The sequence below is a fragment of the Nothoprocta perdicaria genome, unplaced genomic scaffold, assembly GCF_003342845.1.
Source record: "Nothoprocta perdicaria isolate Ctin4 unplaced genomic scaffold, notPer1 scaffold_107, whole genome shotgun sequence".
Lineage (NCBI taxonomy): Eukaryota > Metazoa > Chordata > Aves > Tinamiformes > Tinamidae > Nothoprocta > Nothoprocta perdicaria.
Genome location: NW_020454172.1, coordinates 2,182,613 through 2,199,895, shown reverse-complemented (window position 1 = coordinate 2,199,895; position 17,283 = coordinate 2,182,613). Strand labels below are relative to the sequence as shown.

The window sequence follows — 17,283 nt, the reverse complement described above, 5'->3', positions numbered from 1 at the left end:
GGCTCAGAGGGGATCTGATTAATATGGATAAGTTCAGGAAGGGAGAATGCAGGGAGGAAGGGGACAGGCTGTTCTCACTGGTGGCCAGCGATAGGACGAGGGGTAATGGCCACAAGCTGAAACACAAGAAGTTCCGTCTCCAGGTGAGGAGCAACTTCTTYACTGTTAGGGTGACAGAGCAGTGGAACAGGCTGCCCAGGGAGGTTGTGGAGTCTCCTACTCTGGAGGTCTTCAAAACCCGCCTGGATGCCACCCTGTGCCACAYGCTCTAGGTGTGCCTGCTTGAGCAGGAAGGTTGGACTAGATGATCTGTAGAGSTCCCTTCCAACCTTAAACATTCTGTGAATCTGTGAATTCTGTGAATCTAATGCATCTATTAACACAGTCTGCACACYAGCAAACTATTTGAAGGCTGTATTTGAATAGCAGCCTATAAACAAATGCAACAGCTTTGAAAGTTGCTATGCTGTTTTTCTAAGCTGCACTGCACTTCTCAAGAGCTTAAGAGAAATCAAATAAATAGCTATAAAATCCTATTAGGAATAATAACCTGTAAACAGAGAAAGGCTGTTAAGTATTTTTCAGATAGGTTTTCATGTGTGTTATATATTTTAAAAATGCATTGGACAGCTACTGTAAAACAGCTATAAAAGACATGTTGACAACCTTGATTAGCTCTTAAAACTGTCTGATTATCCATAGCCTGTTTCATGAATGCAGGGTAAGATCACCTCTTTTTGCACTAACAGAATATAAAGACTTGTAACCTCAATATTTTGCAAAGGAAAGCATATTTATGATGTTATTATGTCTCTCTCTTTGCAAGAAAGTGCACACATCCACAATATCAGCTACTTAATCTGTAACACAGCTGAAATTCTTTTTAATATGATCTCAAACTTACAGAGAAGTGCTGTAACAATTCATCTTTTTCCTCTTCAATGAAGCCTCCAACTGTCAGTGCTTTGGGACGATGATCGACCACCATGTGATTCAACATGCCTCTTCCTCTCCCACCACGACCCCATCCTCGTCCTCTACCTTGGACAGGCATCGCCTTTCCTCGACCAACAGGCAAGATGCCTAAACGCGCGGCCTGTTCAGAAGAAGTCAAATGAGTTAAATATCAATCCTCTCAGCAAAAACACAGCCTAAATATAAAAGCATCAATCCAAACAAATTCACCTCTACTTGTAACTGATTTAGCTTTTTTCGCAGTTCAGTTGTGTCTTCTCCAGAGGAGAGTCTTTTATGAAAATCCAGTTCTGCATCTAAAAGTTCCTTTTGTGCCTTAAAGAAAAAGATGTACAGATAGAAAAGAGGTGTAAAAGCTGAACATTAAGGTATGCTTTTAATGTATTCCAATTATTAAGCAATAAATTTGTGCAAATTACATTGCTAAATCACGATAACATACTCATATTTTTCTTTAAATTCAATTGACCATGCTTCTATTTATTTAAAGTCCCTCCTTATCAAAAAACAAAATCCAGTTCTGATTTGAAATATCCAGATTTCTCTGCTTTAGAACTGTAATAGGAACCTGAATGATCTATATGGAAAGTTAAGTCACCTGAGTTCCTTAAACTGTTACTTGCTTATCCATAGTTATCACACTCGAAGTACTGTTTGGGAATATATTTTGACCTGAAGTTGCTACATTCTTAGGACGTAACATTAGAAAAAGGTCCASAAACCAGACAGGTTAGTGTCTTGCACAGTAAATACCTCTGTCTTGGACTTTAATTTTGATGGAGTAGAGGATGCAGACGACGTTTTTAATTCATCCTTTAACTGAGATATTTTTCCTGCTAGTTCTTTCAAGGTCTTCATTATTTCTGCTCTCTCTTCTGGTTTCATGGCCTTATTCTTCTCTAGTTTGGATATCAACATCTGTGTATTAGAAAAAGAGCAGGAACATAAAATTATAGCAAAAATATCACTGAACAGATATATCTACAAAAAATCAGGATGTATATGCTAGAACAAATTCTAGGCCTACCTTCTGGCATTCTATTTGTTTTTCTAACATCTCTTGCTTCTTTTTCCTCATGTCTTGTTGGAGTTTCATTGCCTCCTATACGAGGAGAAAATTCATTAAAACAGAAAACAAATTCATAATTAAAAAGTACACATTTGAATATATTATACTGCACTAAAATTTAAAACAACATTTGTTTTCATCATGTAGAAGCTGCATAAAGCAGCAGACTGCAGTAGACATGCAGACCATTTTTTGTCACTATTTAATACAGAGAAGAGGTCAGTAAAAAGTAAAATAGCATATTACATGTGCATATATGTTATATTTTCTTATTCAAACTATACCAATCAAGTCCATAACAGCAATAACTAGACTGCATAAGTTAGATCTGACATGGAAAACAGTAAAAAGCTGCCACTTGCAGCTGTGATATACTTTATTGAACTACTGAAGAAACATATCCTACATTAGCACTGCATTGTCCTACACTGTAGGCATCTCATACCTATAGAGACAAACATTAAAAAATGTCCAAATACTATCTTTGCAAGACAGTTTTTAGGATAGTTACAGGTCTATGTAGACCAAGGGGAGAGAGCTACATGGGAATACTTGAGGTTGCCTAAYCAATCCTTTCCTTATAAGGTACTTAGACTGTTACGCTGTTTGTCAAACAACATATGTAGTCAAGCACCTGTTTTTTTTTAAGAGCCTCTTGCACATCATGAGGTTTAGACCCTGCACCAGGCTTCATAGATGTTTTTAAGTTTGAAGAACTGTAAACCATTTTTGAGTGGGTGGTAGAAGTAGGAAATGACTGAAATAGAAGAAATAAATATGTAACAGTTTAACATGAACACAATATATCACCAACAACTTTTAGAGTACTGTATTTAAACATGCACACATATTTCCCGATTTGTTTGATGAGGAAAAGAAAATGATGAATTAGAACACGTATGAAGCATTAGTCTGGCAGTCAAACTGCTCAGAAGCAACAAGCTTAAGCATTTGTTAAAAAGGATTTTGCAAGAGATCCAAAATTCTCCCTGGATCCTGATACCCACTAGGAGTACCGCTGAAGCYGATTTTCTGCTTCTGAATTCTAYTCAGCTTGATAGCAACAGTCTAATATCAYACTTCCCAATCAAACATTTTCAAAAGAAATAAGGCGGTAACAGTAACAACTCTTCCAAATACACACATGCTTTCTCATAAAGGAATATTTTTGTTGTTAGAAGGCATGCTGCACCATGATATCAGCACAAATCAAACTACAGTAGTTTGAACTCTATGCAGAAGCATTTCATAAGCTGTCAGTAACATTTTTAAAGCACTGAATAAATTCAAAAAAATCACTAGTAGGAGAAACTATGGGATTCAGAGAGCTGTCATCATATATAAACTGTCAAATTTGTTAAAAATGAAGCACTGGCCCCTCTTCAAATCATGCTGCTTGAAACAGTGATAATTTGTTTCTGAAGTAGTCATTGCTATTTTGTTTTAGTAGCTGATGAGAGCAGGTAGTGACCAATCACAGTCACACAAACATTAATGAAAATAAACAAAACCAATTGGAGAAAGAATTGGCAAGTGCTATTTACTAGCTTCTTCCTATTGCAAACAGGTCAAAGCTTGAAGTAAATGTATGACCATTGTTGATTTTTTTTTTTTTTTTTTTTTTTAAACACACATACCTGGGAATCCTCTGCTACAGCCCCAGCCTGGCTTAAGTCAGGCTGGTTTCCACCTGTTGCTCCAAGGCGCCGTTTCATTGGGACTTTATTAAGGACATAAGCACCAGATGCCATCGGCTTACTCATCACCTATGTATCAATTGATATTAAAAGGAAAAGACTGTATACTCTGCATTTTAAGAAAASCAGTCACTCAAGCGCCGATAATGTTCTATGCGCTAATTTAAAGAAGAAAGCCATCCCACTGGGAATGACAGCACAGTACCTTTGACATATTGCTATGCACAGTTACAGCTGGAGCTGARGCCAGGCCTTGCTGCTGAAGGTGAAGCTGGTGATGAAGAGGCTGTGAGGGTGACGGCTGCTGTTGCTGCTGCAGCAATGGGGGCTGCTGTTCATTTTCTCTGTGCCACAGTACCCTTATAAATCGATTATTCAAAACTGCCTTTGTGCTGGAAATGGCCTTCCTAGCCTCATCATTAGTTAAGTACTGAATTAAAGCAGCTTCAGGATCATTCTGGAAAGCAACCTAGAACACAAGTTTATTGAAATACATTATTTCAAGACAGACCTTTAACAAACCAACCTACAAATAAGCTGCCATGAGAAGGAGTTAGATATTCAATGCTATTAACAGCTTAACATAAAGCTGACACATTCTATGTTACTAAAGTCAAATCCATTTAGCAAGTTTTACATTAATTTCAGTGAAGTATATATGCTGTAAAAACCTAAGGATGTTCCATGCAAAGATTCAGCATATTCTCCAGGAAGCATCATCTAATTATCATGACTACTTTTCTCTAAAACTAATCACCGCACATATAAAAACATATATGGGACATCCTAGTACAATACAATTGAGGTACCATCTCTAAAAACAGTATCATTTGTGGTAAGACAAAGTTGTGGGCTCAAGGAACAGGGAGGTTTCACAGATGCCCTCCAAATTCAGTCCCTTCACCAAGAGGTCGCTCACTCCTCTAACAAATAAGTGGAAATCAAATACACTTTAGCTATATAACTATTCACGTTCTGATTACATAGCTCTTTTCTACCTTCTATAACACAGGCGGCATCACCAGAGTGGAAACACTTTATGGTACAAAGTGYAGTAAAGTAGTAAACTGATGCATAAGACTCCTGTAGTATCTCTGACAAAATTCTAATTAAGAAATACTGATCATAATGCAAGACAGAAATTGTTAGATCTCTTAAGAAAACAAAACAACCACCCAAGCTGCTTAGTGACCTGACGTGTTTTAGACATACTGTTAACCCTGCAAGACTGCCAAGTTTAACAAGAAGTCACAAAGGCAGAAGTGAACAAATGTTTTTTACAGAATGAAGATGATAATACAGAGTGGACCAAGGAAATATTGCTTTAGATTTGGTTACCTACTGCCTTGTCCCACAYAGCTTCTGCTAATAACAACAACATAAATTAGTCAGGACAGTACCTAAGGTTTCAAAGGAAATGGCAATTTTCATATCAATATGTGGGTTTCTTTTTACCTGAATGTTTACAATAGTTCCAAATTTACTGAAATGTTCATTAAGCTGTGTAATGTTGTTTAATTCTGGTGGAATTTTTCGAACTTCTAACTTTGTGTTAGTATATTGATTCTTCTTCAAAAATCCTGGCTTATTCTGGCTGTTATTGGCTTGCCTAGAAGAAAAAAAAATGACAGTAAGATAACTCAGAGAGACTTACGTATGTCCAAGTCAGTAGTTATCATGTACACTCATTTTCTCGAAAACAGATTAAATTCTAGAGAGTAACACAAAAAGAGATTTCCCTCCCACTAGTTCCTATTTTTTGGACAAAATAAACAACAATAAATACATTCCTATTAGTCAAACGCAGTTTTTAAATTCTTACTTTCCCATCCATGGCTTCTTTAATGACGGACATTCCATACTACTTGGAGATCTTTTCCTGCTGTCTGGTTCAAGCACGACTCTGGTCACRTTGCTGCTATTATTTGTAATGGGAATGGGAGGTTCAGTCTGGATGATAATGTTGGCAGCTACAGAAAAGGACGGAGACCCATGTTATTTACCACACCTCAATGCAGACATCCAAAAAAAAAACCACTTGAGTTTAAACAGTAAAATAATAGCAAGTTAAAAACAACAAAATAGGAAGATATTATCAAGTTGGTCAGCTTTGTTTACAAAATTGCTTTAGAGATCAAGAGATCACTTGTAGTCTAACCAATCCATCTGTGGACAGCAAACATTAGTCCACTCATTAAGGAATAGATTTTGAACATTACTTTTGTCTCTTAAAAGCTTGAATGATCTATAGTTATAAAGCTGAAGCATATAGATAATGAATTTCCAAGTATTTATTTACAACCTGTTTAAAATGATGCTATTGCAATTAGTCTCCTGTGTGGAAATATCCAACTCTTAAAAAGAAGTCTGAGTTGTAAATCTTTTTGCRGCTTTTATACGCACCAGAGCTCTGCTGATTACGCAATGAGGACAAAGACTGGGTTTTAATAAGGAAATAGCTTCAGTTTTATTTGGCTGGATGAATTTAGAATAACCCTTTCACACCACAGAYGAAGACAACAAAACAAGTTGTCTAAAGTGCCTTCACCACTCAGTTAGCCTTATACTTGGAATGAGTTCTCAGAATCTGAGGTCAAGTGATAAAAGTCCCAACCCTGCCTTTATGATGTTACARCTCATTAAGATGGAAAAGGCAATACTTTTCTGCAGTAATAGGTAACTATGTTCTGCATAGCCACCGGAAGAAAACACTGGAAAAAAAACCCTATCTGCTGAGTAAGAAATACTGCAGTGTAATAGAAAACACTGAATTTTAATTATTTTTCCTTTAAGGATGTTGGGTAAAGGCAGGAGGGAGAAAGAAAGCTAAGCTAGCAGAAAAAAAAAAAAAAAAAAAAAAAGAGAGTTTTAACTTGTTCTGACCTCTAAAGACATCTAATATATGTAGTCATTAAGAGAGTACACACACTTTCATCCAGTAAATGATCCAGAATCACCTGAAGCTAAGATTTCCACAGACTAGGAAAACTAGAATTCTAATCTGCAACGGTCATTTTAAGACAATAAAAGGCTAATGAAGTCAGACTATCAAGTCCAAACACCTGTCATGATAGTTTCCCTCATCACTRCCATCACAACAGCTGAGGCAAGTGCTGTGGATAATGACCTGTATGCCCCAGCTCCTAAATGTATCTGTAACAAAATAAAGCTGTCTTCAGACCATACTGCTTAAGGCCCTCTTTTTGCACTGCTTTGCTTTTCTGAGGTACCCAACAAGTGTCTTGGTAGGTTAAAAAGACAAATCAAAACAAAAATTAAAATCAACCACCCCCGTAGTATTGATTAAAAACAACTGCTTGCCTGAGAATAAGGCTGCTTTGAGTTTAATATAGTCATATTACCCCTTTTTTTTCATGTAGAGATGTCTGAAAATTGCTTTGAAATATTAGATCAATGAGCAAAATATGCTTTCAGCCTGAAAAAGTGAAAAATAAGTGTTGACGGTCTTGGACAAAAATAGTAACAGCAGTGACTAGAAACCCTTCCTACCTCTTGGATTTGTATCCATCTCCCCAGATGTTAGGCCAATTAGATTTGGACGCTGCGTTTGTGCTCTTGTAAAGAACTGTCGATACTGAGATCTACCAGCACTGGTAATACTAGGAGCTTCAGGGTTATAGCCATCTGGCTCATATGTATCTATAAAAAAAGGAGAGAAATGAAAGGATTTTTTCAAACGATTTTAAGACTCGTAGATTAATTTTCCCTTAAGGAAACACATGGATGTCCAAGAACCAGAAGTTGTTTTGGATGAAGAAAAGAGAAAAGAGGTTGTACAATTGATGTGTGCAGCCATTTAAATTCCTCAACTGAGCTTCGCGCCCAAGTCTATTTCGGCATAATCTCTTTTAATCTACTTCTTACTTTTTGTCAAAAGTGCACAGGTTACAAAAATGGAGCACTGCTGATGAACTACTGGAAAAATGAATGAGGCTTCTGTATGACAACTCTACTAATAACAGTGTTTCACAGGGTGCAACAAACAAACAAAAAGTTTGAACATCTACTCTTTAGGGGCYGAGATGCAAATAAATCTTTATTCTTTGTTGCCCAACAGTGTAGTTTCTTTCACAAAAAAAGACTTTTTTGRGAAGCAAGTGCTTAAATAATTTTGAAGGAAACTGAGAAATCAGTAATCTGACCAATACTTACCTATTAAATTTTCACAGTTCATTTGTGAGAGAGACTACCTGCCTAACTCTAGTAAGGTATTAATGATTATTTTAATCAAAAGAGGTAATGATGTGAAAACACAAGGTGACAGAATTGACTGATATTGTTCCTCCAGCCCAAAGGCCAAATTAAAGATGATTCATTCTTCCAAGCATAAGAAGGAAAAGCGATACAAGACGCAAAATGAATAAAACCTACGAAAAGCCTTCATAGAAGCACAATGCATACATCCTGGAACACCAATGGACACCTATACAGGGCGACTGCAGACTTGAGGCATTCTAAATGTCACCTTTGTTATTCCAAAGCAGCAGTGAAGACTCTCTACAATTAAAAATAGATCCCTCAGAACTGACTTCTCCTGCAGTTCAGTTTCTGCCAAGAACTTCCATTACCCTTGCCTGAGGTTCCTCCTCCAAGATTTTGCATAYGACTGCAAGAAGGCAATCAGCAATTGCTACTGAAACTACGTAAGAATATGACATGAAAACTCCAAAGTGGTTTTGGAGAACAGAATTATGCAGTGTCACTGAGGCCAAAGATGCACTGTGATTCGAGGCACATAGAATTGCCATTAAAAGAAGTCCTGAAGCTGAAAGAATCGGATAACAAGGCCTGATAGCGTTTGGCAACAACCAAACCACACTTCTAATAAGATTTTGAGTGGTGGAAATTCTGAAAAGCATGCAAGTCACAAAGAAAGTGACGGGTATTGCAAGCTAAATTGCCTTTGAATAAAATCTAAAGTGTTTATACAAAAGACACCAGACAGGGGTATTAAAACAAACAGAAAAACCCTTAAGATTAATTCACCTTATTCTGGTTAGGTAGATGTGGAAATGTTATCATTCCTTTCATTATCAAAATATAAAACGTTGTTGAATTTACACTGAACAAATTCCCCAGGTATTCCCTTCATGAAATATTACTTCTATGATATTTTAGCTGTGTAAGAAAGATGGACATGCCTACTGCAATCCATTCATATTAATCTAGTTAAGGAGCTAGAATAAGCCAATTCTGGAAAAAAAAATAGAAAGCACTAATGTATATGAAAAACATAAAAACTATTTTGACATGAAGCTAAGCAGAAATTTCCCCTTGCCCTCATTGGAAGCAGTAGCAGAGGAATAAAGACTGAGTRAAAGTAACAGATTTGCTGATACATTACTTGCCTACTGATGCTCTGCTAAAAGACTTCAAGATGAAGGGATGCCTTCCTTAATGTATGGCCATATTGCTTTGAGCATATTGTTTTAAGCATACAAAATCAAAATGAACCCCTCCATAAATGAGGTTTCCTCAGACAGTGACAGAACGCAACTGTTTTACACAGCAACAGCAGATGATGCACTGCCTAGGAGAAAAGCCACCAGACTTCTTTTTAGATTTGTATGTAGTGGAGGAAGATAAAGGAAACATTTTTTAATCATACGTCAACAGAAACATTTTTAACTTTATAATCTCACAAGGACTTTTTAAAAAAAGGATATTTGCTTACGTTCTGATACTGTATACAGTAGGTTCTGGGGTAAAGGAGGAGGCAGCCTTGCTCCTACAGGTGCAAGGCTGGGCACTGCACTTGTCCCAGGCTGGTCACGATTACTTATCAAACTTGACTGTGTTAGAGGTGGTCCTACAACAACACCACAGAATAGATCAACAAAGCTTGTAACTCCACAGAYAAACATACAAATAATTCAGCGCAATTTCTAAGACTGGGAGTTTTTATTGTCCCACTAAACTCAAAATAAGTTTCCTGTAGGTAAGAGTATCTACTAAGGTAAGTTACTCCCTGCACTAAACAAAAGGACAAACCTTTAAGCTATACAAATAAATTTCCTTCCCCGGAGGCTTATTATTGTTGCAGTTTGCATTAGTTGAAGCAGCAACTCCCTCAGCTCTGCCAAAGGGGCTAAGAGGAAATCAATGCTTGCTCAGAGCAAGAGCTCATACTAGCAACATTTAGATTCTAAAACAAGGGCTACAGGGCAAAAGTCYTTCACAAGGTTGTCCAGTGATTTTYGCATTTGTTTGCACCACATGTGATAAATACACTGCTAGATATTATATGGTCAAAATTGTACAAAGACTTATATGACCTGTTAAGACATAACTACAACCGGAGTGCACTACTGCTTTGCTTAATAGCAAGGCAACTCATTACTACAAAATTGCTCATGAAAAGTTTCACAGAAGATTTTCTGTTAGAAAATTAGAATTAGAAAAGCTATTKTTTGCTACACTAAGGATCATTTACCACCACAGTCATTTTAAGCTTTTGCTACTAGAATTTGTGGTAAAAATAATTCAAGGTAAGAAATGCAGGTATAAAATTTGTCATCTGAAGGTAGATATAATACTCCAGCAATCTTCACATAATTGATTACAGTCATGTGTAGTTTCACCAGAAATACCTTTGTTTTTGACAGAAAAAATAATCAAATAGCTACCCTCCTCAAAATTAAGGTTTTGCAAGTAATACATTCACCATTTCCTAAAAATATTTGTTAGAAGATTATACAACATTATTCTTTAGCCCATAGCAAGTGCTGTTTCATTAAGTCACAGCACACGTGCTACTGGAATAGAGCATACCGAAACAGTGCAACAGTGCAATATGTATCCAGTATTCTAAGATTTTCCTTTTTGTCTTGCACAGAATCACTATCCTTTAAGATGCAAAGAGACAACAAAATGGCTACAGTTTCAGGGATCACTGCTAAACTAAAAGAGGCCTTAGATGTATTAAGTATTGGCTATGGAAAAGCCACACAATTATCACGAACAGGGAAATTTATTATTGCTTTCAGGAGATTAGATCTCAATATTTTTACATTAACAAAAAAAGACTATCCAGCCAATTGACAGGCATCAAACTAAGTAACAAGACGGTCAGGTAATCTGAAAGATCTTCCCCATCCTTTAATCCCTGCATTTGTCTAATTTAATTCGGAGCACGGTGAATTTTAAAAGCTGATTTCACAGAACTTCTGGTAATATGGCAAGTAGTACAGCACTAGCAAATAAGCTTGAGGAACTCATTACTTTGAATACATAAAGAACTCTTCCAGAAATATCTGTCCCAGATCGGATCATTTGTGACATAAAATAATGCAGAACCGCATTTCAGCTTACTTGGTACAGGAAGCACAACAGGAGGTGGTGCCTGCGGGTGAGCCTGGGGAACGGGCATCCTCATATTGCGAGCTGGAGCTGGCATGGGGGGCAGAAGCATACCAGGAGGAGGAGGAAGGCCCAGAGGCGGTGGAGGAAAAGGGATCATGCTTGGCAAGGACACTTCATCCACTACTAACGGGTCATTTCCGTGATCAAACTGGCAAAGATCGCCAAGCACACAAAACCCTCGCTCTGCAAAACAAAACATTTGATTATGTTTTTATATAAAGATCAGAGGGAAAAAAAAAAAAAGAATCCAAAACTGCATTATTAGGCAAGGTTTCAGACTAAAATTGTAATCGGAACAACCTTCCATAATGGCATACAAACATACATACATTACAAAAGCTGGGGGGTAATGGGGAGAACAGGAAGGGAAGAAAAACATACAGAAAGACCACAGGTTTAACAATAAACCATATGAATTATAGTCTTYTTTCAGATATGCAACTGTTGAAATATTTTCCAAAGCATATACGGAATTGTAACCAGTTCCATACTCTTACTCAGGAACAGACAAATTATAAGTAAATTATTTCCAGCAAATTTACTTCTTTCCCAAGAACAACATAGGTCATACATGCATTTTTACACACAAGATACTTACATGCTACTGAATTTGGCTGCCTGCCTACACTTAGTGAAAATTTAAAGAAAAACAAGTAGATAGAATATAACTGAAATCATATACACACTCAAAGACTAGAAGAAGATTACCGTCATAATCTCGACATCTTCTTTTAGGTGGAGGGTTTCTGCCAAATGAACCAGGAGTGCTGTGGTTGTTATAAAAGTTTGACCAGCTCTCTGTTGTGTTTTCAAGATGGTGAGCAGGCGCAATTACAGTAACAGCACTGGGAATAGACTGTGCAGAGGAATACTGTTCAGTAGAGTTACTGGGAGACAAGGAAACTGGATTATAGGAGCCTTCATCATTTCTCTCAGTCTTGAATTTTGATCTCTCCCTATGCTCTGTTTAAAAAAAAAAAAAAGGGGGGGGGGGGATGGTTGTGAGTGTAAAACTTCACCATTTGTTCCACATCAGAGCCCTGAAATAATGGAGACCATCATAAACATTAGCTTAAATCTTCTGTGTAGTATGCTGGTTTTGAAAGTCTTACAAATGGGATGAGAACTAAACAAAACAGTGTTTTTACTTCAAAAATCAAACCATTTTCTTTGTAAAATACTGATAATTCCTCTGATACTTATCTCTTCCTATATTTCAATTTTCTCTTCCAAATGAGAAAGAGGAATGGAAAATTACACAATTTAAAAAAAAAAAAAAAAAAATTTCCACCAGTTCTTTTGGAACCAGCCCTAGAAGAAAAGTGCATCACATGGTAACAGCCTTCAATTACAAAGACACCTTCTCTAAAAATGTAGTAGAAAAAAAAWGTAGAAAGTAGAAAAAAAAAGGGTGTAACACTATTSCTCAAAAAATTAGCACATCTTTGAAAAAAATTCAACAGCTCTGTCAACACAGAGCAAAAGTGTATCAGCTACAAACACTCACCAGTATACCCCTGTGGATAAATTAAGACATTAGTAAAGAAGAAAACAATCCCCTAATTATTCTACTCTAAAGAATAGTACTTTAATTAACTATTTCAGCAACACAAAGTTCTCAAAATTGGCTCAAATGACTCAATGGCATCTAGAGGCTGCTAACCTAGGCCACCTGCACAAGTCACCACACATCACYGGCATCCGGCGTCCACGTGAGGTAGCAGCCTGGTACTCACCAGCACTTCTGCTCGCTTCGTGGTCTTTGCTTCTGCCCCTGCTGCGGCTACGGCTTCGACTTAGCCCTCTGCTTTTACTGCGACTTTTACTCCTGCCTCGTCGCCATCCAGACTTCTCTCTGTATAAGTCACTCCTGTCATAGTATCTGTCATAGTCCCTCCATTTTCCATCATCTCTCTTCTTTTCTCTGGTTCTAGAAAACATACTTATAAGCAATGTTTATGAGAGAGAAACCAAATTCTAAAACAAGCTGCTAATAAGTGAAGATACTCATCCTCCCCCATCCAACTCAGGTAGTGACATCACATTTGAGAAGGACGTTTCCAAGTTATGGAGAAGAACAAAGAATGTCAAAGTTGAATTGCTCATTCACAGAAAGCAGAGAGGGGAGGACCAAGAAGAACCAAGAAGATGAGAAAGAGTTACAGAAAACCAGAACAGAACAAACTTTGAAAACACATATTAACTCTGCAATCCTCCTCCTCCTGCTCCCCTCAAACAACCAACTGTCCCCCTCAACACACAAACCATACAAACACACAAAGAAAGAAAAACTATTGAGGATTSTAACATATGTGATAAACACAGAAATACACAGCACATAAAGAATGGGAAAAATAGCACATTTTTAATGGAACCACTACCTTGGAGGTAAGAATAAAAAGTTAAGTATAGCAAAGCCAACAAATAACAAAGGAGATCCTAGTATCTCAGTTCTAGAGTACCACTAACCTCTGTTCGCTGGAATCTGTACGGCTTCTCTGTGGGCTGGAATACTTCTTTTTCTTGCTTTCTCGCTCTTCCTCAAGTGGTTCTTGAAAATTCTGTGTAAGAGACAACCACCTATTAAGCACGTTCGGTGCGCTTTCCACAACAGAACACAGTACAGTGTTGTTTCTGTTGACTGATTTTGATCTATGATTATTTGTCACCTTCATGACCTTCTGCCAGCCTTGATACTGGACTCCAGTATTAAGGACTGGACTCCACAAGACTCCAACCAACTCCAGCCTTATCTTCCCTTCATTTTATTTCATACTCAAACACAAAATTCACAAATCTGATCACGCAGAACATTTTTGCTTCTTCCCCATCACTTAAACCCTTCCAAATCACAATCAGCTGCACAGAGAACAATAAAGATCACTMGTCACAACGAAGTGAACTTTGCTTTTGCACCTCTCCTCAAATTCAATTTGAGAATTGGAAGCAGGTAGACAGAAAATTGGATGTTACCTCCTCCTTGACTTCTTCTTTCTCCTGAGCTGCAGGCTTCACTTCTGCTTTTGCTGGTTCAAGAGAAGGGAGATAACTCTTCGTGTACAGACTTTCAAAGAGTTTATCTACAAAACCTGAAGTTTCTGGGGATACAGAACACAAGGGAACATCATTACACTTTGATTTAAGATATCACCAGGAATGGATTGTCCAGAGAAGTCCGTGAAGCAAGCCACCTGGAAGAATTGAGTACAGCAGCAGCMTTTTAAATTAATGAACATTAATTCTATTTAAGGAAATGGAATTACATTTGTGGAATTTGAAGATGTTTATTGGTTGGGTCAGAGACAGAAAAGAAGCTTTTACTTCAATTGCACTTACAACCTGGAACTCTTCTAAGAGGCAAGTGTGAACTTAAGGTCAAGGAACAACTTTAGAGTTGCTCCAATTGCTAAAATTAGCAGCCTCAGACTGCAATTGCAGTGAGACGGTACATCATTCATATAATACTATCCATCATTTTCAAAGTAGATGCCAAATGAATACACAATAATTTGCCAACTCAGAGTCAGAATTTCAAGAGCTTAACCTCGATAACTTGACCCGAATTGCAATGAGAAGCTCACCATATGCCTGGAAGGCCAACACAGGTCACGTTTTCAAAAATTATCAAACACATGCCAGAGAATTTTCTGGCAACATGACCAACATATAAAAATAAAACCAAGTGCTGGGCTAGGGCTTTTATGAAAGGACTTATCTACAACTGGAGATGGTGGGGAGAAAGAAAGGGGGGAAAAAAAACTATACGAATTCATCACTTCATTTTGTGATTAAAAGGGTCTTAAAGATCCTTACTTCTTTACACTTTGTAAGAAATACTAAGTTTAAGAAAAAAGGAAGTATCCCAAAGGAAACGGTGGTATATCGCTCCTCTCCATCCTATGAAATACACTGCAATGATAAAGTATTTAATAGCACGGTACCTTTCTGCAGAAAGACATCCAGCTGATCAGCACAGAAAGCTTTGAGCTCTTTCTCTGGTTTGTCTTTCTTGACTAGCGCCACAACATAGTTGGCTAAGGCTGAGGGGTCTGCATCACATCTGGTGAGAGAAAGAATTATTCTTCACAATCACATAGCCCGACTTTGCTGAAGAAGGCCCAAAATCACCACTAAATGCTRTGTTGTAGCATCACCACTAAAGAAAACCTGGCAATGGATGCTTTTCTGACATCTAGTACTATAGACAGCTGCACTGAGAACGATGGGGGGACAGCACCCAGAACTGCCCCTCAAATTACAGCAAGACACTCTAACTGCCTTGGAACAATCACCCTCTCCTGTACACACACACGCCTACCCACAATGTTCTCATTCTTTTGCTCCTTCCTAAGGTTTACTTATCAAGTTCCAYCTTCCTTCTTTATAAAAAGATCACAATCTGGGGCACTCGAGCAAGTGCCACAGCTCCTTCACTTTCTCTAAGTGCAGTAACCACGATGCAACCATGAGAGCAACCACCAGAAATCCACTACATAATTATTTGAAAGCAGAAACATCACTACATATGCTCATTAAAATGGTATTACCATGAAAAGCAGTTCAAAAAGATACATCTGAAAAGTATATTTTAAATATGCAGAGATACGTTCCGTACAGCTTAATTTACTATGTATAATTGTTTTTTTCCCCCCAGAATGATTTCCTAGCCTATAGATCACACAATAATCCTCTAACTCCTCTAAAATGCTTGAAGAGATGCAATTACTAATATAGATTCATTTTACTCACTACTCARGCCCTTATCTAGTTTCATGAAGGCCAAAGAGAGCCAATTCTGTTCAAACAGCTCTCCATTAATCTTTAAATTAGACATTGCTTTAGATTCTATTATTCAGACACTGGAAAAAAAAAAGAAAAATAATAATAAAAAACCCATACAAATTATGAACTAGATTAACAGCATTAAAGCATTATGAAACAACAGCTCTTTGTGTTGCTACTCATTGAAAAGATGCAAACATGATGGTAGGTATGATCCAAAACCAATCTGATTAAAAGTATTGTGAATACCAACATTTAAAGAGGAAATTGTGCATTTAAAGAATGTTAACTACAAAACTATAAAGAAATAGCACAAAACCGCATAGACCTCAAAGTAATTTCAAGTTTAAAAAAAAAAAAAAGACACACACAACTGGCTGAACAAAACAGCCTTCCAATACAAGCAGCTCTGAAGTATTTTGCTTACTCGCTTCCAACAGCTGATGAAAACCACCTTAAAATATAGCAATTAACTACAAAGAAACCACCAATTTACAGATTTTACAGCACAAAAAACTGTACTTACTATATCCTATACTAGTAGTCACGCGCAACTAAAAACTATAAAACCTCAATTTAAAATCAAAGACATGATCCATCACATATTAACATACTTATTAGTTGAACCTGCCCCATTCATTTCTCCTCATATTAATTTGTCCTGGGCATTCACATCACACTAYGGGAACACGCACTTCTCCAAGTTGACCATCTCCCCATTCTCCCTCCTTAACGCCAAACATCCAGCACCCACCAGGGAATTTTGTGACCSACACGAACCCCCTCTGCAACCCGACTCGCTGCCCATCAGCTCAAACACCAAAACGACTCCAGAGAGCAAGAGACGGCGCAGCGGGACGGGCAGCAAAGGTGCCAGAGCGAAAGCTGCACTCCTGTCTAGATGGACTCCTGCCCTAATGGATCTTCGGGGGCTTGGCTGAAGAGAAGGGCTCTTTCAAACCAAACAAAACCAGAACAGCAATGCCATGAGATACCTGCCTAAAAGTGAAACCACGGCGCCCTTCTCCATTTTCTACCCCAAATCCACCCTCCCACCTTAAGGACCGTCATCTCTTTTTTTTCAGCTAGTTCAGAGTTTTTGTCTAATTCAGAGTTTTGCCTTAGATGTTTCTTGGGAAAAAAGTCTGCGTGCCSGAAAACTACATGAGATACTCAAACACTTCATGTTTCCTACTGCATGCATCGGCAAGACGAAATCACGTTGCTCTGGTATTTTGTAGTTATGTGGCACGAACTACACCTCGCCAACAGTTTTAACTCCCGGAACGTCTTTAGGAGGACGCGAACGAGGGGCGAGCAGCCGCAGCTCTGCCCTGGCGCGAAGGTCCCCGCGCGCCGCCGCGGCTCCGGGGCGGC

The 17,283-nt window shown here is 37.9% G+C and overlaps 1 protein-coding gene across 3 annotated transcripts in view; it reads right to left on the bottom strand.

Annotated features, from left to right (window-relative positions):
• Positions 1 to 17,283, bottom strand: part of RBM27 (RNA binding motif protein 27) — a 21,672-nt gene that overhangs the window by 3,979 nt on the left and 410 nt on the right. For 2 of the 3 annotated variants that reach the window (XM_026045805.1, XM_026045813.1), the window contains exons 2-18: positions 15,066 to 15,184; positions 14,098 to 14,222; positions 13,594 to 13,685; positions 12,861 to 13,054; positions 11,833 to 12,087; positions 11,074 to 11,307; positions 9,437 to 9,571; positions 7,252 to 7,401; positions 5,564 to 5,711; positions 5,197 to 5,350; positions 3,947 to 4,210; positions 3,682 to 3,810; positions 2,679 to 2,801; positions 2,003 to 2,077; positions 1,729 to 1,893; positions 1,186 to 1,290; positions 905 to 1,096 (exon numbers count right to left, since the gene is read on the bottom strand). In XM_026045805.1, coding sequence (XP_025901590.1) covers positions 905 to 1,096; positions 1,186 to 1,290; positions 1,729 to 1,893; positions 2,003 to 2,077; positions 2,679 to 2,801; positions 3,682 to 3,810; positions 3,947 to 4,210; positions 5,197 to 5,350; positions 5,564 to 5,711; positions 7,252 to 7,401; positions 9,437 to 9,571; positions 11,074 to 11,307; positions 11,833 to 12,087; positions 12,861 to 13,054; positions 13,594 to 13,685; positions 14,098 to 14,222; positions 15,066 to 15,184 — 2,659 coding nt within the window. The remainder of the gene's footprint in view (positions 1 to 904; positions 1,097 to 1,185; positions 1,291 to 1,728; positions 1,894 to 2,002; positions 2,078 to 2,678; positions 2,802 to 3,681; positions 3,811 to 3,946; positions 4,211 to 5,196; positions 5,351 to 5,563; positions 5,712 to 7,251; positions 7,402 to 9,436; positions 9,572 to 11,073; positions 11,308 to 11,832; positions 12,088 to 12,860; positions 13,055 to 13,593; positions 13,686 to 14,097; positions 14,223 to 15,065; positions 15,185 to 17,283) is intronic. The other variant, XM_026045821.1, reaches the window with a different exon arrangement.